The sequence below is a fragment of the Bombina bombina genome, chromosome 12 (assembly GCF_027579735.1).
Source record: "Bombina bombina isolate aBomBom1 chromosome 12, aBomBom1.pri, whole genome shotgun sequence".
In the NCBI taxonomy this organism is placed as follows: Eukaryota; Metazoa; Chordata; class Amphibia; order Anura; family Bombinatoridae; genus Bombina; species Bombina bombina.
In genome coordinates, this window is record NC_069510.1 from 149,276,278 (window position 1) to 149,300,162 (window position 23,885).

General features: G+C 39.8%; 1 protein-coding gene across 1 annotated transcript in view; it reads right to left on the bottom strand.

The window, feature by feature from the left end:
• The window catches only part of ADGRD2 (adhesion G protein-coupled receptor D2), a 677,900-nt gene that overhangs the window by 452,466 nt on the left and 201,549 nt on the right, over positions 1–23,885 (bottom strand). The window contains exon 15 of the mRNA XM_053695488.1: positions 15,705–15,838. Within this exon, the coding sequence (XP_053551463.1) occupies positions 15,705–15,838 (134 nt within the window). The remainder of the gene's footprint in view (positions 1–15,704; positions 15,839–23,885) is intronic.

Below are 23,885 nucleotides of genomic sequence, written 5' to 3' on the forward strand. Positions count from 1 at the left end.
TGATGATTTGTTACTTGTAGCTAGAGTTGATATAGGCAGCTACAAGCTATATCTACTCTAACAGAGCTCTTGCTACCATTTGTAGCTAGAGTTGGTATAGGCAGCCACACGCTCTGTCTACTCTAACAGAGCTCTTGCTACCATTTGTAGCTGAGGATTTGTTACTTGTAGCTAGAGTTGGTATAGGCAGCTATAAGCTCTGTCTACTCTAACAGAGCTCTTGCTACCATTTTGTAGCTGATAATTTGTTACTTGTAGCTAGAGTTGGTATAGGCAGCTACAAGCTCTGTCTACTCTAACAGAGCTCTTGCTACCATTTGTAGCTGATGATTTGTTACTTGTAGTTAGAGTTGGTATAGGCAGCCACAAGCTCTGTCTACTCTAACAGAGCTCTTGCTACCATTCGTAGCTGATGATTTGTTACTTGTAGATAGGGTTGGTATAGGAAGCTACATGCTCTGTCTACTCTAACAGAGCTCTTGCTACCATTTGTAGCTGATGAATTGTTACTTGTAGCTAGGGTTGGTATAGGCAGCTACAAGCTCTGTCTACTCTAACAGCGTTCTTGCTACCATTTGTAGCTGATGATTTGTTACTTGTAGCTAAAGTTGGTATAGACAGCCACAAGCTCTGTCTACTCTAACAGAGCTCTTGCTACCATTTGTAGCTGATGATTTTTTACTTTTAGCTATTGTTGGTATAGGAAGCTTCATGCTCTGTCTACTCTAACAGAGCTCTTGCTACCATTTGTATCTGATGAATTGTTACTTGTAGCTAGGGTTGGTATAGGCAGCTACAAGCTCTGTCTACTCTAACAAAGCTATTGCTACCATTTGTAGCTGATGATTTGTTACTTGTAGCTAAAGTTGGTATAGGCAGCCACAAGCTCTGTCTACTCTAACAGAGCTCTTGCTACCATTTGTAGCTGATGAATTGTTACTTGTAGCTAGGGTTGGTATAGGAAGCTACATGCTCTGTCTACTCTAACAGAGCTCTTGCTACCATTTGTAGCTGATGAATTGTTACTTGTAGCTAGAGTTGGTATCGGCAGCTACAAGCTCTGTCTACTCTAACAGAGCTTTTGCTACCATTTGTAGCTGATGATTTGTTACTTGTAGCTAGGGTTGGTATAGGCAGCTACATGCTCTGTCTACTCTAACAGAGTTGTTGCTACCATTTGTAGCTTATGATTTACTCCTTGTAGCTAGGGTTGGTATATGCAGCTACAAGCTCTATCTACTCTAACAGAGCTCTTGCTACCATTTTTAGTTGATGATTTGTTACTTGTAGCTAGAGTTGGTATAGGCAGCCACAAGCTCTGCCTACTCTAACAGAGCTCTTGCTACCATTTGTAGCTGATGATTTGTTACTTGTAGATAGGGTTGGTAAAGGCAGCTACAAAGCTCTGTCTACTCTAACAGAGCTCTTGCTACCATTTGTAGCTGATGATTTCTTACTTGCAGCTAGGGTTGGTATAGGCAGCTACAAGCTATATCTACTCTAACAGAGCTCTTGCTACCATTTGTAGCTGATGATTTGTTACTTGTAGCTAGGGTTTGTATAGGCAGCTACATGCTCTGTCTACTCTAACAGAGCTCTTGCTACCATTTGTAGCTGAAGATTTGTTACTTGTAGCTAGAGTTGGTATAGGCAGCTACAAGCTATATCTACTCTAACAGAGCTCTTGCTACCATTTGTAGCTGATGATTTGTTACTTGTAGCTAGAGTTGATATAGGTAGCTACAAGCTATATCTACTCTAACAGAGCTCTTGCTACCATTTGTAGCTAGAGTTGGTATAGGCAGCCACACGCTCTGTCTACTCTAACAGAGCTCTTGCTACCATTTGTAGCTGAGGATTTGTTACTTGTAGCTAGAGTTGGTACAGGCAGCTATAAGCTCTGTCTACTCTAACAGAGCTCTTGCTACCATTTTGTAGCTGATAATTTGTTACTTGTAGCTAGAGTTGGTATAGGCAGCTACAAGCTCTGTCTACTCTAACAGAGCTCTTGCTACCATTTGTAGCTGATGAATTGTTACTTGTAGCTAAAGTTGGTATAGGCAGCCACAAGCTCTGTCTACTCTAACAGAGCTCTTGCTACCATTTGTAGCTGATGAATTGTTACTTGTAGCTAGGGTTGGTATAGGAAGCTACATGCTCTGTCTACTCTAACAGAGCTCTTGCTACCATTTGTAGCTGATGAATTGTTACTTGTAGCTAGGGTTGGTATCGGCAGCTACAAACTCTGTCTACTCTAACAGAGCTCTTGCTACCATTTGTAGCTGATAATTTGTTACTTGTAGCTAGGGTTGGTATAGGCAGCTACATGCTCTGTCTACTCTAACAGAGCTCCTGCTACCATTTGTAGCTTATGATTTGTTACTTGTAGCTAGGGTTGGTATATGCAGCTACAAGCTCTATCTACTCTAATAGAGCTCTTGCTACCATTTTTAGTAGATGATTTGTTACTTGTAGCTAGAGTTGGTATATGCAGCCACAAGCTCTGCCTACTCTAACAGAGCTCTTGCTACCATTTGTAGCTGATGATTTGTTACTTGTAGCTAGAGTTGGTATAGGCAGCCAAAAGCTCTGCCTACTCTAACAGAGCTCTTGCTACCATTTGTAGCTGATGATTTGTTACTTGTAGATAGGGTTGGTAAAGGCAGCTACAAAGCTCTGTCTACTCTAACAGAGCTCTTGCTACCATTTGTAGCTGATGATTTCTTACTTGCAGCTAGGGTTGGTATAGGCAGCTACAAGCTATATCTACTCTAACAGAGCTCTTGCTACCATTTGTAGCTGATGATTTGTTACTTGTAGCTAGAGTTGGTATAGGCAGATACAAGCTCTGTCTACTCTAACAGAGCTCTTGCTACCATTTGTAGCTGATGATTTGTTACTTGTAGCTAGGGTTGGTATAGGCAGCTACGTGCTCTGTCTACTCTAACAGAGCTCTTGCTACCATTTGTAGCTGATGATTTGTTACTTGTAGCTAGAGTTGGTATAGGCAGCTACAAGCTCTGTCTACTCTAACAGAGCTCTTGCTACCATTTGTAGCTGATGAATTGTTACTTGTAGCTAGGGTTGGTATAGGCAGCTACAAGCTCTGTCTACTCTAACAGAGCTCTTGCTACCATTTGTAGCTGATGATTTCTTACTTGCAGCTAGGGTTGGTATAGGCAGCTACAAGTTATATCTACTCTAACAGAGCTCTTGCTACCATTTGTAGCTGATGATTTGTTACTTGTAGCTAGAGTTGGTATAGGCAGATACAAGCTATTTCTACTATAACAGAGCTCTTGCTACCATTTGTAGCTAGAGTTGGTATAGGCAGCCACACGCTCTGTCTACTCTAACAGAGCTCTTGCTACCATTTGTAGCTGAGGATTTGTTACTTGTAGCTAGAGTTGGTATAGGCAGCTATAAGCTCTGTCTACTCTAACAGAGCTTTTGCTACCATTTGTAGCTGATGATTTGTTACTTGTAGCTAGAGTTGGTATAGGCAGCTACAAGCTCTGTCTACTCTAACAGAGCTCTTGCTACCATTTGTAGCTGATGATTTGTTACTTGTAGTTAGAGTTGGTATAGGCAGCCACAAGCTCTGTCTACTCTAACAGAGCTCTTGCTACCATTTGTAGCTGATGATTTGTTACTTGTAGCTGGGGTTGGTATAGGAAGCTACATGCTCTGTCTACTCTAACAGATCTCTTGCTACCATTTGTAGCTGATGAATTGTTACTTGTAGCTAGGGTTCATATAGGCAGCTACGTGCTCTGTCTACTCTAACAGAGCTCTTGCTACCATTTGTAGCTGATGATTTGTTACTTGTAGCTAGGGTTGGTATAGGCAGCTACGTGCTCTGTCTTCTCTAACAGAGCTCTTGCTACCATTTGTAGCTGATGAATTGTTACTTGTAGCTAGGGTTGGTATAGGAAGCTACATGGTCTGTCTACTCTAACAGAGCTCTTGCTACCATTTGTAGCTGATGAATTGTTACTTGTAGCTAGGGTTGGTATAGGCAGCTACAAGCTCTGTCTACTCTAACAGAGCTCTTGCTACCATTTGTAGCTGATGATTTGTTACTTGTAGCTAGGGTTGGTATAGGCAGCTACGTGCTCTGTCTACTCTAACAGAGCTCTTGCTACCATTTGTAGCTGATGATTTGTTACTTGTAGCTAGAGTTGGTATAGGCAGCTACAAGCTCTGTCTACTCTAACAGAGCTCTTGCTACCATTTGTAGCTGATGATTTGTTACTTGTAGCTAGGGTTGGTATAGGCAGCTACATGCTCTGTCTACTCTAACAGAGCTCTTGCTACCATTTGTAGCTTATGATTTGTTATTTGTAGCTAGGGTTGGTATATGCAGCTACAAGCTCTATATACTCTAACAGAGCTCTTGCTACCATTTTTAGTTGATGATTTGTTACTTGTAGCTAGAGTTGGTATAGGCAGCCACAAGCTCTGCCTACTCTAACAGAGCTCTTGCTACCATTTGTAGCTGATGATTTGTTACTTGTAGATAGGGTTGGTAAAGGCAGCTACAAAGCTCTGTCTACTCTAACAGAGCTCTTGCTACCATTTGTAGCTGATTATTTCTTACTTGCAGCTAGGGTTGGTATAGGCAGCTACAGGCTATATCTACTCTAACAGAGCTCTTGCTACCATTTGTAGCTGATGATTTGTTACTTGTAGCTAGGGTTTGTATAGGCAGCTACATGTTCTGTCTACTCTAACAGAGCTCTTGCTACCATTTGTAGCTGTTGATTTGTTATTTGTAACTAGAGTTGGTATAGGCAGCTACAAGCTATATCTACTCTAACAGAGCTCTTGCTACCATTTGTAGCTGATGATTTGTTACTTGTAGCTAGAGTTGGTATAGGCAGCTACAAGCTATATCTACTCTAACAGAGCTCTTGCTACCATTTGTAGCTAGAGTTGGTATAGGCAGCCACACACTCTGTCTACTCTAACAGAGCTCTTGCTACCATTTGTAGCTGAGGATTTGTTATTTGTAGCTAGAGTTGGTATTGGCAGCTATAAGCTCTGTCTACTCTAACAGAGCTCTTGCTACCATTTGTAGCTGATAATTTGTTACTTGTAGCTAGAGTTGGTATAGGCAACTACAAGCTCTGTCTACTCTAACAGAGCTCTTGCTACCATTTGTAGCTGATGATTTTTTACTTGTAGTTAGGGTTGTTATAGGCAGCTACAAGCTATATATACTCTAACAGAGCTCTTTTTACCATTTGTAGATGATGATTTGTTACTTGTAGCTTGGGTTGGTATAGGCAGCTACATGCTCTGTCTACTCTAACAGAGCTCTTGCTACCATTTGTAGCTGATGATTTGTTACTTGTAAATAGGGTTGGTAAAGTCAGCCACAAGCTCTTTCTACTTTAACAGAGCTCTCTTGCTACCATTTGTAGCTGATGATTTGTTAATTGTAACTAGGGTTGGTAAAGGCAGCTACAAGCTCTGTCTACTCTAAAAGAGCTCTTGTTACCATTTGTAGCTGATGATTTGTTACTTGTAGCTAGGGTTGGTATAGGCAGCTACAAGCTCTGTCTACTATAAGAGAGTTCTTGCTACTATTTGTAGCTGATGATTTATTACTTGTTGCTAGATTTTGTATAGGCAGCTACAAGCTATATCTACTCTAACAGAGCTCTTGCTTCCATTTGTAGCTGATGATTTGTTAGTTGTAACTAGGGTTGGTAAAGGCAGCTACAAGCTCTGTCTACTCTAACAGAACTCTTGTTACCATTTGTAGCTGATGATTTGTTACGTGTAGTTAGGGTTGGTATAGGCAGCTACAAGCTCTGTCTACTCTAACAGAGTTCTTGCTACCATTTGTAGCTGATTATTTATTACTTGTTGCTAGATTTTGTATAGGCAGCTACAAGCTATATTTACTCTAACAGAGCTCTTGCTACCATTTGTAGTTGATGATTTGTTACTTGTTGCTAGAGTTGGTATAGGCAGCTACATGCTCTGTCTACTATAACAGAGCTCTTGCTACCATTTGTAGCTTATGATTTGTTACTTGTAGCTAGGGTTGGTATATGCAGCTACAAGCGCCATCTACTCTAACAGAGCTCTTACTACCATTTTTAGTTGATGATTTGTTACTTGTAGCTAGAGTTGGTATAGGCAGCCACAAGCTCTGCCTACTCTAACAGAGCTCTTGCTACCATTTGTAGCTGATGATTTGTTACTTGTAGATAGGATTGGTAAAGGCAGCTACAAAGCTCTGTCTACTCTAACAGAGCTCTTGCTACCATTTGTAGCTGATTTCTTACTTGCAGCTAGGGTTGGTATAGGCAGCTACAAGCTATATCTACTCTAACAGAGCTCTTGCTACCATTTGTAGCTGATGATTTGTTACTTGTAGCTAGGGTTTGCATAGGCAGCTACATGCTCTGTCTACTCTAACAGAGCTCTTGCTACCATTTGTAGCTGATGATTTGTTACTTGTAGCTAGAGTTGGTATAGGCAGCTACAAGCTATATCTACTCTAACAGAGCTCTTGCTACCATTTGTAGCTGATGATTTGTTACTTGTAGCTAGAGTTGGTATAGGCAGCCACATGCTCTGTCTACTCTAACAGAGCTCTTGCTACCATTTGTAGCTGATGATTTGTTACTTGTAGCTAGAGTTGGTATAGGCAGCTACAAGCTATATCTACTCTAACAGAGCTCTTGTTACCATTTGTAGCTAGAGTTGGTATAGGCAGCTACATGCTCTGTCTATTCTAACAGAGCTCTTGCTACCATTTGTAGCTGATGATTTGTTACTTATAGCTAGAGTTGGAATAGGAAGCTACAAACTCTGTCTACTCTAACAGAGCTCTTGCTACCATTTGTAGCTGATGATTTGTTACTTGTAGCTAGGGTTGGTATAGGCAGCTACGTGCTCTGTCTACTCTAACAGAGCTCTTGCTACCATTTGTAGCTGATGATTTGTTACTTGTAGCTAGAGTTGGTATAGGCAGCTACAAGCTCTGTCTACTCTAACAGAGCTCTTGCTACCATTTGTAGCTGATGATTTGTTACTTGTAGCTAGGGTTGGTATAGGCAGCTACATGCTCTGTCTACTCTAACAGAGCTCTTGCTACCATTTGTAGCTTATGATTTGTTATTTGTAGCTAGGGTTGGTATATGCAGCTACAAGCTCTATATACTCTAACAGAGCTCTTGCTACCATTTTTAGTTGATGATTTGTTACTTGTAGCTAGAGTTGGTATAGGCAGCCACAAGCTCTGCCTACTCTAACAGAGCTCTTGCTACCATTTGTAGCTGATGATTTGTTACTTGTAGATAGGGTTGGTAAAGGCAGCTACAAAGCTCTGTCTACTCTAACAGAGCTCTTGCTACCATTTGTAGCTGATTATTTCTTACTTGCAGCTAGGGTTGGTATAGGCAGCTACAGGCTATATCTACTCTAACAGAGCTCTTGCTACCATTTGTAGCTGATGATTTGTTACTTGTAGCTAGGGTTTGTATAGGCAGCTACATGTTCTGTCTACTCTAACAGAGCTCTTGCTACCATTTGTAGCTGTTGATTTGTTATTTGTAACTAGAGTTGGTATAGGCAGCTACAAGCTATATCTACTCTAACAGAGCTCTTGCTACCATTTGTAGCTGATGATTTGTTACTTGTAGCTAGAGTTGGTATAGGCAGCTACAAGCTATATCTACTCTAACAGAGCTCTTGCTACCATTTGTAGCTAGAGTTGGTATAGGCAGCCACACACTCTGTCTACTCTAACAGAGCTCTTGCTACCATTTGTAGCTGAGGATTTGTTATTTGTAGCTAGAGTTGGTATTGGCAGCTATAAGCTCTGTCTACTCTAACAGAGCTCTTGCTACCATTTGTAGCTGATAATTTGTTACTTGTAGCTAGAGTTGGTATAGGCAACTACAAGCTCTGTCTACTCTAACAGAGCTCTTGCTACCATTTGTAGCTGATGATTTTTTACTTGTAGTTAGGGTTGTTATAGGCAGCTACAAGCTATATATACTCTAACAGAGCTCTTTTTACCATTTGTAGATGATGATTTGTTACTTGTAGCTTGGGTTGGTATAGGCAGCTACATGCTCTGTCTACTCTAACAGAGCTCTTGCTACCATTTGTAGCTGATGATTTGTTACTTGTAAATAGGGTTGGTAAAGTCAGCCACAAGCTCTTTCTACTTTAACAGAGCTCTCTTGCTACCATTTGTAGCTGATGATTTGTTAATTGTAACTAGGGTTGGTAAAGGCAGCTACAAGCTCTGTCTACTCTAAAAGAGCTCTTGTTACCATTTGTAGCTGATGATTTGTTACTTGTAGCTAGGGTTGGTATAGGCAGCTACAAGCTCTGTCTACTATAAGAGAGTTCTTGCTACTATTTGTAGCTGATGATTTATTACTTGTTGCTAGATTTTGTATAGGCAGCTACAAGCTATATCTACTCTAACAGAGCTCTTGCTTCCATTTGTAGCTGATGATTTGTTAGTTGTAACTAGGGTTGGTAAAGGCAGCTACAAGCTCTGTCTACTCTAACAGAACTCTTGTTACCATTTGTAGCTGATGATTTGTTACGTGTAGTTAGGGTTGGTATAGGCAGCTATAAGCTCTGTCTACTCTAACAGAGTTCTTGCTACCATTTGTAGCTGATTATTTATTACTTGTTGCTAGATTTTGTATAGGCAGCTACAAGCTATATTTACTCTAACAGAGCTCTTGCTACCATTTGTAGTTGATGATTTGTTACTTGTTGCTAGAGTTGGTATAGGCAGCTACATGCTCTGTCTACTATAACAGAGCTCTTGCTACCATTTGTAGCTTATGATTTGTTACTTGTAGCTAGGGTTGGTATATGCAGCTACAAGCGCCATCTACTCTAACAGAGCTCTTACTACCATTTTTAGTTGATGATTTGTTACTTGTAGCTAGAGTTGGTATAGGCAGCCACAAGCTCTGCCTACTCTAACAGAGCTCTTGCTACCATTTGTAGCTGATGATTTGTTACTTGTAGATAGGATTGGTAAAGGCAGCTACAAAGCTCTGTCTACTCTAACAGAGCTCTTGCTACCATTTGTAGCTGATGATTTCTTACTTGCAGCTAGGGTTGGTATAGGCAGCTACAAGCTATATCTACTCTAACAGAGCTCTTGCTACCATTTGTAGCTGATGATTTGTTACTTGTAGCTAGGGTTTGCATAGGCAGCTACATGCTCTGTCTACTCTAACAGAGCTCTTGCTACCATTTGTAGCTGATGATTTGTTACTTGTAGCTAGAGTTGGTATAGGCAGCTACAAGCTATATCTACTCTAACAGAGCTCTTGCTACCATTTGTAGCTGATGATTTGTTACTTGTAGCTAGAGTTGGTATAGGCAGCCACATGCTCTGTCTACTCTAACAGAGCTCTTGCTACCATTTGTAGCTGATGATTTGTTACTTGTAGCTAGAGTTGGTATAGGCAGCTACAAGCTATATCTACTCTAACAGAGCTCTTGTTACCATTTGTAGCTAGAGTTGGTATAGGCAGCTACATGCTCTGTCTATTCTAACAGAGCTCTTGCTACCATTTGTAGCTGATGATTTGTTACTTATAGCTAGAGTTGGAATAGGAAGCTACAAACTCTGTCTACTCTAACAGAGCTCTTGCTACCATTTGTAGCTGATGATTTGTTACTTGTTGCTAGAGTTGGTATAGGCAGCTACAAAGCTCTGTCTACTTTAACAGAGCTCTTGCTACCATTTGTATCTGATGATTTGTTACTGGTAGCTAGAGTTGGTATAGGCAGCTACAAAGCTCTGTCTACTCTAACAGAGCTCTTGCTATCATTTTTAACTGATGATTTGTTACTTGTTGCTAGAGTTGGTATAGGCAGCTACAAGCTATATCTACTCTAACGGAGCTCTTGCTACCATTTGTAGCTGATGATTTTTTACTTGTTGCTAGAGTTGGTATAGGCAGCTATAAGCTCTATCTACTCTAACAGAGCTCTTGCTACCATTTGTAGCTGATGATTTGTTACTTGTAGCTAGGGTTGGTAGTATAGGCAGCTACAAGCTCTGTCTACTCTAACAGAGCTCTTGCTATCATTTGTAGCTGATTATTTGTTACTTGTAGCTAGAGTTGGTATAGGCAGCTACAAGCTCTGTCTACTCTAACAGTGCTCTTGCTACCATTTGTAGCTGATGATTTGTTACTTGTAGCTAGAGTTGGTATAGGCAGCTACAAGCTCTGTCTACTCTAACAGTGCTCTTGCTACCATTTGTAGCTGATGATTTGTTACTTTTACTAGAGTTGGTACAGACAGCTACAAGCTCAGTCTACTCTAACGGAGCTCTTGCTACCATTTGTAGCTGATGATTTGTTACTTGTAGCTAGAGTTGGTATAGAAAGCTACAAGCTCTGTCTACTCTAACAGAGCTCTTGCTACCATTTGTAGCTGATGATTTGTTACTTTTACTAGAGTTGGTATAGGCAGCTACAAGCTCAGTCTACTCAAACGGAGCTCTTGCTACCATTTGTAGCTGATGATTTGTTACTTGTAGCTAGGTTGGTATAGGCAGCTACAAGCTCTGTCTACTCTAACGGAGCTCTTGCTACCATTTGTAGCTGATGATTTGTTACTTGTAGCTAGGGTTGGTATAGGCATCCACAATCTCTGTCTACTCTAACAGAGCTCTTGCTACCATTTGTAGCTGATGATTTTTTACTTGTAGCTAGATTTGGTATAGGCAGCCACAAGCTCTGTCTACTCTAACAGAGCTCTTGCTACTATTTGTAGCTGATGATTTGTTACTTGTTGCTAGAGTTGGTATAGGCAGCTACAAAGCTCTGTCTACTTTAACAGAGCTCTTGCTACCACTTGTAGCTGATGATTTGTTACTGGTAGCTAGAGTTGGTATAGGCAGCTACAAGCTTTGTCTACTCTAACAGAGCTCTTGCTACCATTTGTAGCTGATGATTTGTTACTAGTTGCTAGAGTTGGTATAGGCAGCTACAAGCTATATCTACTCTAACGGAGCTCTTGCTACCATTTGTAGCTGATTATTTGTTACTTGTTGCTAGATTTGGTATAGGCAGCTATAAGCTCTGTCTACTCTAACAGAGCTCTTGCTACCATTTGTAGCTGATGATTTGTTACCTGTAGCTAGGGTTGGTAGTATAGGCAGCTACAAGCTCTGTCTACTCTTACAGAGCTCTTGCTACCATTTGTAGCTGATGATTTGTTACTTGAAGCTAGAGTTGGTATAGGCAGCTTTAAGCTCTGTCTACTCTAACAGTGCTCTTGCTACAATTTGTAGCTGATGATTTTTTACTTGTAGCTAGATTTGGTATAGGCAGCCACAAGCTCTGTCTACTCTAACAGAGCTCTTGCTACTATTTGTAGCTGATGATTTGTTACTTGTTGCTAGAGTTGGTATAGGCAGCTACAAAGCTCTGTCTACTTTAACAGAGTTCTTGCTACCACTTGTAGCTGATGATTTGTTACTGGTAGCTAGAGTTGGTATAGGCAGCTACAAGCTTTGTCTACTCTAACAGAGCTCTTGCTACCATTTGTAGCTGATGATTTGTTACTAGTTGCTAGAGTTGGTATAGGCAGCTACAAGCTATATCTACTCTAACGGAGCTCTTGCTACCATTTGTAGCTGATTATTTGTTACTTGTTGCTAGAGTTGGTATAGGCAGCTACAAGCTCTGTCTACTCTAACAGAGCTCTTGCTACCATTTGTAGCTGATGATTTCTTACTTGTAGCTAGAGTTGGTATAGGCAGCTACAAGCTCTGTCTACTCCAACAGAGCTCTTGCTACAATTTGTAGCTGATGATTTGTTACTTGTAGCTAGAGTTGGTATAGGCAGCTACAAGCTCAGTCTACTCTAACGGAGCTCTTGCTACCATTTGTACCTGATGATTTGTTACTTGTAGCTAGAGTTGGTATAGGCAGCTACAAGCTCTGTCTACTCTAACAGAGCTCTTGCTACCATTTGTAGCTGATGATTTGTTACTTGTAGCTAGGGTTGGTATAGGCAGCCACAAGCTCTGTCTACTCTAACAGAGCTCTTGCTACCATTTGTAGCTGATGATTTTTACTTGTAACTAGAGTTGCTATAGGCAGCCACAAGCTCTGTCTACTCTAACAGAGCTCTTGCTACCATTTGTAGCTGATTATTTGTTACTTGTAGCTAGGGTTGGTATAGGAAGCTACATGCTCTGTCTACTCTAACAGAGCTCTTGCTACCATTTGTAGCTGATGAATTGTTACTTGTAGCTAGGGTTGGTATAGGCAGCTACAAGCTCTGTCTACCCTAACAGAGCTCTTGCTACCATTTGTAGCTGATGATTTTTTACTTGTAACTAGAGTTGGTATAGGCAGCCACAAGCTCTGTCTACTCTACCAGAGCTCTTGCTACCATTTGTAGCTGATGATTTGTTACTTGTAGCTAGGGTTGGTATAGGAAGCTACATGCTCTGTCTACTCTAACAGAGATCTTGCTACCATTTGTAGCTGATGAATTGTTACTTGTAGCTAGGGTTGGTATAGGCAGCTACAAGCTCTGTCTACTCTAACAGAGCTCTTGTTACCTTTTGTAGCTGATGATTTGTTACTTGTAGCTAGAGTTGGTATAGGCAGCCACAAGCTCTGTCTACTCTAACAGAGCTCTTGCTACCATTTGTAGCTGATGATTTGTTACTTGTAGCTAGGGTTGGTATAGGCAGCTACGTGCTCTGTCTACTCTAACAGAGCTCTTGCTACTATTTGTAGCTGATGATTTGTTACTTGTAGCTAGAGTTGGTATAGGCAGCTACAAGCACTGTCTACTCTAACAGAGCTCTTGCTACCATTTGTAGCTGATGATTTGGCTGATGATTTGTTACTTGTAGCTAGGGTTGGTATAGGCAGCTACCAGCTCTGTCTACTCTAACAGAGCTCTTGCTACCATTTGTAGCTGATGATTTGTTACTTGTAGCTAGGGTTGGTATAGGCAGCTACATGCTCTGTCTACTCTAACAGAGCTCTTGCTACCATTTGTAGCTTATGATTTGTTACTTGTAGCTAGGTTTGGTATATGCAGCTACAAGCTCTATCTACTCTAACAGAGCTCTTGCTACCATTTTTAGTTGATGATTTGTTACTTGTAGCTAGAGTTGGTATAGGCAGCCACAAGCTCTGCCTACTCTAACAGAGCTCTTGCTACCATTTATAGCTGATGATTTGTTACTTGTAGATAGGGTTGGTAAAGGCAGCTACAAAGCTCTGTCTACTCTAACAGAGCTCTTGCTACCATTTGTAGCTGATGATTTCTTACTTGCAGCTAGGGTTGGTATAGGCAGCTACAAGCTATATCTACTCTAACAGAGCTCTTGCTACCATTTGTAGCTGATGATTTCTTACTTGCAGCTAGGGTTGGTATAGGCAGCTACAAGCTATATCTACTCTAACAGAGCTCTTGCTACCATTTGTAGCTGATGATTTGTTACTTGTAGCTAGGGTTTGTATAGGCAGCTACATGCTCTGTCTACTCTAACAGAGCTCTTGCTACCATTTGTAGCTGATGATTTGTTACTTGTAGCTAGGATTGGTATAGGCAGCTACAAGCTCTGTCTACTCTAACAGAGCTCTTGCTACCATTTGTAGCTGATGATTTGTTACTTGTAGCTAGGATTGGTATAGGCAGCTAACGTTGTAAATTGCAGCCAGAATTGTGTATCCATAAAAACACTATAAGCTTTTAAAAATGAACTTTAAACTAATACTTTGATTATGCAGCATCTGTTATGTAGTATCTAACATATTAATAAAACACACAAACAGGAGAATAAAGCTTAATTCAGCAAAATAAAAAAAGTTTCAAATAGACAACAGATTTGTGTTATTGCCTCCCCCAGATAGTTTCTTAAACCTTTTACAAACTACTGCAACAGTTACAAATGATCATATTCTTTACGGTCAATCCTTTGAATTAATCATTGTTATTAAAGGGACAGGAAACCCCCAATTTTTCTTTCATTATTTGGATAGAGCATACTATTTTAACTAAATTTACTTCTATTATCAAATTTGCTTCATTATCTTGTTATCCTTTGCTGACGGAGCAGCTCTGCGCTACTGACAGCTAGCTGTAAACAACTAATCAGCCAATCACAAGAGACAAATGTGTGCAGGCACCAATTAGCAGCAGCTCCCACTAGTGTAGGATATGTGCAGGCACCAATTAGCAGCAGCTCCCACTAGTGTAGGATATGTGTGTGTTCATTTCAAACAAGGGATACCAAGAGAACAAAGCACATTTGAAAACAGAAGTGAATTTCAAAGTGTCTTAAAATGACCGGCTCTATCTGAATCATGGGAGGTTAATTTTTACTTTACTATCCCTTTAACTGCTCGCCTATAAGATAAGCACGAATATCTGGCAAATAATCATGTTGTTAGTGGCTGGAATAAAACAAGTTATTTGTTCAGCTTCTGCGCTCAGTGGACGTCATTCCAATGAGGGAAAACTATTATTCCCTTGGCTTTTTCTATAGTTGATTTGTGGAACATAAAGCAGATAGATATAAGGGATCAGTGACTTGCAGCATACACAAAATGTGAGTAGCAATCTGGCATCTGCTAGCCCTACCTTTATGAATATGATATTTGAATAGTTATCTTCAAATGCTGATTCTTCTAAACTCCAGTGTGATATTCAAATGTATTATTCAATATTTGAATGTTAAAATGTATTATAAAAATATTTAAAGGGACATTAAACACTAAATAAATGCTACATAGAATGAAATATTCAGGAAAAGATTAGTCTGAGAATAACATATAGATTTATGTTTTAAAGTTTCATTAGCTGTTTAAATATTGACAAAAAAAGTGTTAAGTTTTAGTGTCTATAAAACAATGGGAGCTGCCATGTTGTAACTTAGGTTACCTTCTCTGCTGTGGCCAATTAGGGACAGTTATAAATAGGTCACTAGAGTGTGCAGCCAATGGCTGTGTGGGATATAACAGTGTTCTGCACTTCCATTTCTAACAGGAACTAAAGAGCTCACAATTTCAGAATAGAATTACAGGAAAAGGGAACAAAATTAGTAATGAAAGTATGTTGTAGAGTTTTTTTATATATGTGATTCATCCTTTTATATTACCATCACAAAGTGCTTAATGTTCCTTTAACTGGCAGAGCAAATAGCATTCTTTTACATTGTCTATCAAAATACAGGTGTAAGCTTTTCAACAGAAGTTCAAGATTTATATCATAATAAATAATAATAAAGCAGATCAGAACCGCACTGCTCTCAAAATGAGTAGTAAACATGAGCCATATTTGCATGTTTTATTCATACAAAGGGAGGTATAATGATACCAATGAAAAGATCTCAATGCATTGTACAATTTTATTCTTTTATAAATGTTTCTATTATATTATTTTTCCTTCAAGGAAATTACACAAAAAACAACTATATTTCTCATTTTAATGGCACATTAACTGTTAAGGGATTAAAAAGAACACATTACAGTGTTGCTGTTATAAGATAATGATTTAAGATATTAAATTAGACTCATAATATTTCTTTGTCTAAACTTAGGTTGACAGAATGAAAGAAAAGCTATTCATTTGCAAAGCAATTCCAATAGCCTCTTCTCTTTGCAGGGCAAAGTTGAATGGTACGTACGTCACCTAATACATTTAGCATAACAAATACTTACTGTCAGTATAAAAAGAACCGGTCCCACAAATGCCCAGATTATGTCAGTCTGAATATTTAGCCAGCAGTGACTATCTGCAACGTATTTATTAAACGATGTAGCCAAGGTCACGCTAACTATAACAATAGGCAAACCTGTAGAAAAGAGAAAGACCATTAGAAAGAGGCATATCCATTCTAATCAGATAATATAAAATACTAGACAATGAATATCATTAACAACTTCTTATCGGAGACGCAGTCAAAAGGGCAACCCCCCAACTGAACTGTGCCACTTTTTCCAATCATAAACTCAAACATCTTAAATATATTTGAATCATTCTTGCATATGCAATTTGTAATATTTTGTTTTTCATTGATGCAACTGTGGGAAAGAAAACGTTTTAAGGATCTATTCACAATATTTTCTGTATTTACAACTAAAATCAGTAAGTGCTCTACATGAAAAAAAAAACGGCCAATCGTCATCATTAGTGCTGTGTTCACACTTTGCTTTACTGTGATCACTCTGGGATTTCACCATGATATTCCTTATACTGAGGATAGATATAAAGTGACATGCACATGCCTGATGCACACTCTTTTGTAAGTCTTCTGACAAGCACTTGGATTGGTTGTTTTGTGTTCCTCTATAATGGGAAGTGGCTAATGAGGACATTTTTATGTAAAATATCTTCCTATTTATGATGGAAATGTTCATGGGATATGTTCTAGTCTGTTTTTACATATATGCTGCATCACATTCAAGTGATTTAGCATATGGGTAGCGTGTCCCTTTAATGTGTGAGTAACCCTAATGTCAAAGAAACCGAAGGTAAATAAAATTCATCCCTATTGGCTTAATAAGAGAAACAGCTTTGTATATTTCCACTGATGCATCTGAAACATCCATATCGGAATCTCTAGCTGCAATTTAGCTTTCTATAAGCCACCTATCAATTAGGTCAAGATTCCCTTTATCTTCATGTTTGTCAATCCACTAAAGTGCGCTAAAACATTAAAAAAAATTTAAAAGTGTGAATAAAACTATTTCAACTATGTATTTTTAAATTAACAAAAAATAAGTTGTATTTACATTGTTTTAAAGTTATATAGTATATGACAAGGTGTTTGACTAGGAATGGCTCAAAGGTGTATATTTATATATTTGCTTGTTGTATGTGTGTATGTATATATGTGTGTATGTATATTTGTATCTGTATGTATATATATATATATATATATATAAACAAACAAAAGAATATCCGGGCACTGCTTAGGTAAAACGTATATATAAAGTTTATTATCCAATCCACAGTAAAACAATAGAGTGCCAAAAGTCAACAATAATGATGTTCAGCAAATAGCATATCCAAAGATCCAAACACCACTAGCTGACACTGGCACCAACACATCATCCAGTAACACAAGAACTGCTGGAGTCCTGCACAGCAGACATGTTTCGTGATTTCACAGCACTTGTTCACTGCACAAACACATTTATATATATTAATCGCCATAGAACTATCTGATGAGCTGTTGTTCGTTCCTGGTAGAGCGCTTCTCTCTTCGGATGCAAATTAATATGACCCTAGGGAGGTCTCCCTGTGGGTGATGGGGAAACCAGACGTGGACTCCTTGCCGAGTGTGCTTAGAGGAATGTGGCTGCACCTCACTGACGAGGCCCATAGGAGGCCGAAACAATCATCTGGGGTTGTCCTGTTCCTTGTTCAGAGGAGAATTGCCTGGTATTTCTGGGCTGGACTGACCTTACTTGGCGGGATCAGACTCATATACTACAGGAAACTTTTCCTCTGTGAAAAGCAGAACTGGTGTAAAAGAGGCTGCTCCTGGGTTGTAAATCGCCATAGAACTAGCTATTGAGAGGTTTTGTTTGTTCCTGGTAGAACGCTTCTCTCTTTGTATGCAAATATAATATATATATATATATATATATATATACAGACACCTTTGAGCTCTTTCCAGTCAAACACCTTGTCATATAGCATATCCCTTTAACCCCTTAATGACCATCAACGTACCCTGTTTGTCACCTGTTATTTTCACTCTTAGGGGTTTAATAGCTATTGCCGAACTCCTCTTTGAGTGAGGTGTGACACGCGCTATTACTGGGCTGAAAACACCCTTAAGGTTATGCGATTTACAGGGTACGTCTGTATCGTTAAGGGGTTAAAAGCACTTTTCATATATTTAAAAAAAAATAGATATATTTTATATTATATATGAGTGTAATATTTGACTTGAATATATTTTGCATGTGTTTTGTTCTACTTTTATTCAAGCCCTAACAATTAAATTCTGGTCTCCAGTTGTGCTACATGTTTAGTGCCGTTATGTGCGTGAGGGCAGGGCCACTGCTACAAAAGAGACGACTAGACAACAGCCTTGTCCCTATAGGAGTGGAGCAAATTTGAGGTGTATGTTGTTTTTTATATTTATTTTTTGCTGCCTAGCTTAGGTTTCATTGTAGAGAACATAATGGTTAGCACGGATGGGGACTCCCCTGAAACATAAGGAGGCAGAGAGTACAGGTCAGCTAGAACAACTTGAAGCATCTGTCTGAAAAATCTCACTGCACAGCCCCTGTGCTCTCAGCAAAACCTTAGCAGCCTTCAGAAAAGTTGATGGAGCCATGGAAAGTGGTGGCATTCACCTCCATCCACAGCCTAATGGGAATTACTGGGGCTGGTGGGCACTTGCAGGAGCGCTGATGATCCTTCAACACATAACTCATTATTTGTAATATTCTCTGGGGATTCTGTTATACCATGATATATCAGGTTGTGTGCCAATGTTAGCAATGATACCCATCCCTATTTGTACCAGCACTCAAAGCAATTCCAGCATTACCATGCCAACAAAATGGGTGTATCACCTTGTGGATCTCCCGCATCGACCCTAATATAATACAGAAGAAAAAAAATATGAAGGTGGCACTCTAAATACACTGAAAAAACAATTTAGCTCAAAACATTAGCAACGTTTCAGGGCTCCTTGGTTTAGTATACACAACCAAAGGCCCAATATAGTGCTAATAAACACAATGGGGGAAATTTATAAAGCTGCAAGATGCAGCTTTACGTTGCATTGGTGCAGGCTTGCATAAGTGAACTTGCAGCCGATAATGAAAAAGCAGTGGTCATCAGACTGCTGCTTTCTAGCCTGCACACCAGCTCTTAGCTGTAGTACTAAAATCACCCCAGACCAGTCCGACCGGGGTGATTGACAGCCTCTGCTGGCGTTTGATTGGCCCAGATTGGCTGCACCTTAGCAAGGGGCGGCATTGCACTAGCAGTTGCTGGTGCAATCATAAATGCGGGCAGTGTATTGCTGGCCACTGGCCGCAACACTGGGCAGACAGATTTGCTTGAGTGAGCCTTGTCTGCCCATTGCTTCATAAATGTCGGCCATTTTATTAATGTATACATGTATTTTGCTGCTTCAGATTGTATTTTTAACTGGGGTAATGAAATATGAGAGAAGGAAAGAGATTGAGCTATGCATGACACTAGTTGTAGAAAGTGAGATAAACAACTGATCTATAATAACAGATAAATAACGTCAGTAGTTGTTAAATAGGTTTTGATAATCTTCAAGACAAAGGGCTCCATTTATGAAGCAGTGGATACTGCTTTGGAGTCCATCGTTTCAGGCTCGTCAGAAGACCCCTCATCCTTAACCTGTCCACCAAATTTTAAGTGGAGGATTGAAATCACCCCAATCCGATCGGGATGATTGACAGCCCCTGTTAACGGCCGATTGGCCCCCAGTGAGCAGGGCGCGGCACTATAAATGCTTGTGCAATGATAAATGCAGACAGTGAATGCTGTTGGCATTTAGCGATGTCGAGCGGACGGGATTTGCTACAGCAAATTTTGTACGCTCGACAGTTAATAAATCTACAAAGTGAGTTGTATCAATAGGGAAAAACAAATATTTCTATATAACTTTTCATACAAAAGTCACCTGGCTGATTAGAAATCCGTTATTTTTTAGTGATCTTTTAAATTTGAATGCAATTTAAATCTTATATTTGCATTTGTCGTTGTTTTATTATTATTATTAGTATTCATTTATAAAGCACCAACAGATTCTGCAGCGCTGCCCATGGGTACAAGGATAAAAGTACAATGGAGAAACAATACAATAAAAGACAACGTTTTACAGACAGATACAGGGGGCATTGAGGGCCCTATTCCCGTGGGAACTTACAATCTAGATGGGTAGGAGGAAGGGAAACAGGAGGTGGGGACTGCAGAGGTGAGAATGATATTAGTGAGGAGATAGATGAGGGCAACTGTAAGGTAAGTGAAGTTAGTTTGTTAATGTTATGTTCTCTGTGTAGTCAGGATTAGAACATTCAGTTGTGTGCTGTTACCTTGTGTCTTGCACATATCATGAAGACTCTGCAGCAGGAACTTTAGATAACTTTTATTCAGCTACAACCACATGGCTTATTATTCACTAGTAGGTTCCATCAGTAAAACTAACATGGCTTCTGATGATGTCACAGAGACCCAGACACACCCAGAGGGTGTGGTGAGCTGAGCTTAAAGCTGCAGCGCTTCTAACATATAATTATGAGACAAGGTTAGTGCAAAGATACAGTAAAAGCTGCAGTAATCTTAACATCCCCTTTTTTCTCAAAAAAATAATAATAAAAATATAAAAAATAAATAAAAATAAAGAACAGACAGTGGATAATATTGTAACATACAACAAGTAACTAAACCATACACTTGAACTTAGAACAGTTTATCTCTATAGTCTATGTGCACAAGACCTAGGTCGCAGCCTAGATTTTAGTCACAGTTATGTTTTCTGCGATAAGTCCGCCTTCGGATTAGGTCATTCCTTGCTGAATAATCTCTCACTGAATCCTCACATTGCCATCTAGAAGGTGGCCTTCTGTTTCTAGAGGGCCGTAGAGTATTTGGTTCAGGAGAAATTGTCTGTGGAGGAGAACCCAATGGTTGTTGATCACCTGTGATATTTTGTTGTTTGACAGAATCATTCTGAGGTTGATCTGTTTCAGTTGTGTTCATTGCATTTTCATCCTCAGAAGACTCAGGTGGGCACCACACTCCATGCCAGATATCCTCACCATCTGAATCATTGGATATTTGTGTAGCTGGTTGAGATCTATGTCTCATTTGTTCTACATGGCGGGAAACTGTACCACCAGCTTGTAGTTGAACTTTAAACATTCTGTTGCCCATGCCTTGTATTATGACAGCTGGACTCCATTTATTTGGGCCACGGTAGTTTCTAACCCATACTCTGTCATGAAGAACAAATTCTGAAACGCTAGAAGTGTTCAACTCTTGTTTGGGATGTTCTGGTCTAACTTTATCCAGTGGAGTTCTCAGGCGTCTTCCAAACATTAACATTGCAGGTGATAGCCCAGTAGTGGCATGGGGTGTGTTTCGATAGTTAAACAAAAAATTAGAAAGGGAGTTTGGATTAAATTATGATTTGTGAGAGACAGCTAAGTGGCGTTTTAAAGTTTGTACAAATCTTTCAGCCTGTCCATTAGAGGCTGGAAAATATGGAGCTGTCTTACAGTGTTTGATGTTATTTGTATCTAGAAATGTTTCAAATTCATGTGATATGAACTGTGGACCATTGTCTGAGACTAAAGTTTGTGGCAGTCCAAATCTTGCAAACATACTGGAAAGAACGACAATGGTTTGTTGTGTTGTAGTACTTGACATTTGAACTTCTTCTGGCCACTTGGAATGAGCATCCACAGCCACCAAATACACTCGTCCATCCACTGGCCCTGCAAAATCAACATGGATTCTTGTCCAAGGTTCATTTGGCCATGGCCAAGTTTTTGAGGTGTCCCTGCTGGGATTCCGCTGTGTCTGTGCACATGCATTGCAAGCAGCTACATAAGAAGCAATATCTGTATCCAATTTAGGCCACCAAAAATATTCTCGTGCTCTTTGCTTCATTTTTACTACACCCTGGTGTGAGCTGTGTAGTAACTTTAATGCTAATGTTTGCAGTAAGTTCGGAATTATCACTCGTGACCCCCATAACAGACAGCCTGAGTCATGCACAATTTCCTTCTTTCTTGTAAAATATGGCTGAAGGTCAGAGCGAACTACTTTAGGCCACCCATGTTGAACAAAAGACTTGATTTCCTGTAAGGTAGAATCAGAGCATGTATAAGTAGCAATCACTTTGGAATTTAGATTTACAGGCTGTGGAGGGGTTTCTATGATTTTAGAAGATGTTGTCATGTGATGTACCATTGGTAATCTAGAAAACATATCCACATTCGTATGATCACTGTGGCATCGATATTTAATGGAGTAGTTGTAAGCCGCCAGCTGAACTGCATAGCGCTGAAGTCGAGCAGCTGTTGTGTTGGAGATACCCTTCTGAGGGTGCAGAATGGACAAGAGTGGTTTATGATCCGTGATCAGAGTAAAAGGTCTGCCATATATATAAATGTGGAATTTCTTCACAGCCCAAATTATTGCTAAAGCTTCCCGATCAATCTGGGCATAATTTCTCTACGATGGAGTTAAAGATCTGGACGCAAAAGACACAGGACGTTCAGAACCATCGGGCATAATGTGTGAAAGTACTGCGCCTAAACCATATGGTGAAGCATCACAGGCTAGTACCAAAAGCTTCTTAAGGTCATAGTGGACAAGGAGTCTTGATTCCAGAAAAAGTTGCTTAGAGCATTCAAATGCTCGTGTACATAAGTCAGTCCAGGCCCACTGGTTTTTACTATCTAAAAGACGGTGTAGTGGATATAGTAAATGAGCCAAATTTGGTAAAAATCTGTGATAGTAATTGAGCAACCACAAATAAGAACGTAGCTGAGATACATTAACAGGGGTGGGAGCATGAACCAGTGCTTTTACTTTTTCAGCAGTTGTGTGGAGACCAGTCTTGTCCACTACATGTGCACAATATTCTAAACTCTTGCAGAAGAACTCACACTTTTCCATGTTAACTTTCAGTCCGAATTCCTGTAGGTGTTGTAAAACAGCTTCAACATTGGCTTTATGAGCAGCATAATTTTCACCAGTGATAAGCATGTCATCTAACATACAGTGGGTATGTGGAATACCTGCCAAGATCTCATCCATTATCCGTTGCCACACTGCAGGTGCTGGGGCAATGCAAAACACCATCCGCGCATACTGAAAAAGTCCTTTGTGAGTGTTGATAGTTAACAGGTGTCTGGAGTCTGGATGCACCTCTAATTGTAGGTATGCTTGATGCAAGTCAATTTTTGTAAATTTTTCAGCCCCTGCCAGAGAACTAAACAATTCTTCAATCCGTGGTAAAGGATACTGATCCACAAGTAATTGAGGGTTAAGGCCCACTCTGAAATCTCCACAGATGCGAATGTCCCCATTCTTTTTTCTGACAGGAACTATTGGGGAAGCCCATTCACTGCTAGACACTGGAACAATAATCCCCTGATTTCGTAGTCTTTCTAGCTCTGCTTCAATTTTAGGTTTAAGTGCAAATGGTACAACTCTTGGTTTACAAAATTTTGGAATAGCATTTTCTTTTAGGTAAAGCTGAATCTGCTTGTCTTTCACTAAACCTAGGTTCCCATCAAATACAGTTTTATATTTGTGCTTTAGTGAATTAATCCAAGAAGAATTTGAATTGCCACTTTGGTCCAGCAGTTTGTTAAGCGGTAACTGTTGTGGTAACTTTGGCATGCCCAATGCTTGGATCCAGGATCTACCAAACAAAAGTGGTCCTCCTTTAGGTAAAATGTAGAGGCGTAGCTTTTTAGTTATCCCATTAAATGTCACTGTAGGTGATACACACCCAATAGGCTTTATTATTTCATTTGAATATGTTTGCATGGTGACAGCTGTTGGAACAATTGGTTGCCTTAGTCCCAGGCAGTTCCAATCAGCAGCTGTGATAACAGAGACTGCTGCTCCTGTATCAACTTCCATAATGAGAGGTCTACCATCTATATTCACCTTTGCTTGCAGTTCTGGAATTTTATTTTCAAGGCTGTAGATCTGTAATGTGTATAATGGTTTGTCTTCCTCTGACTTGCTGCCTTTCTTACTTTTATCTCTGTCTAAGGAACTTCTGCACACTCTCTTTGTATGACCAATCTTCCCACACCCATAGCAGGTGCTGTTCCTAAACCTGCAGGTATTTGCTGTGTGATTTGTGTCACCAC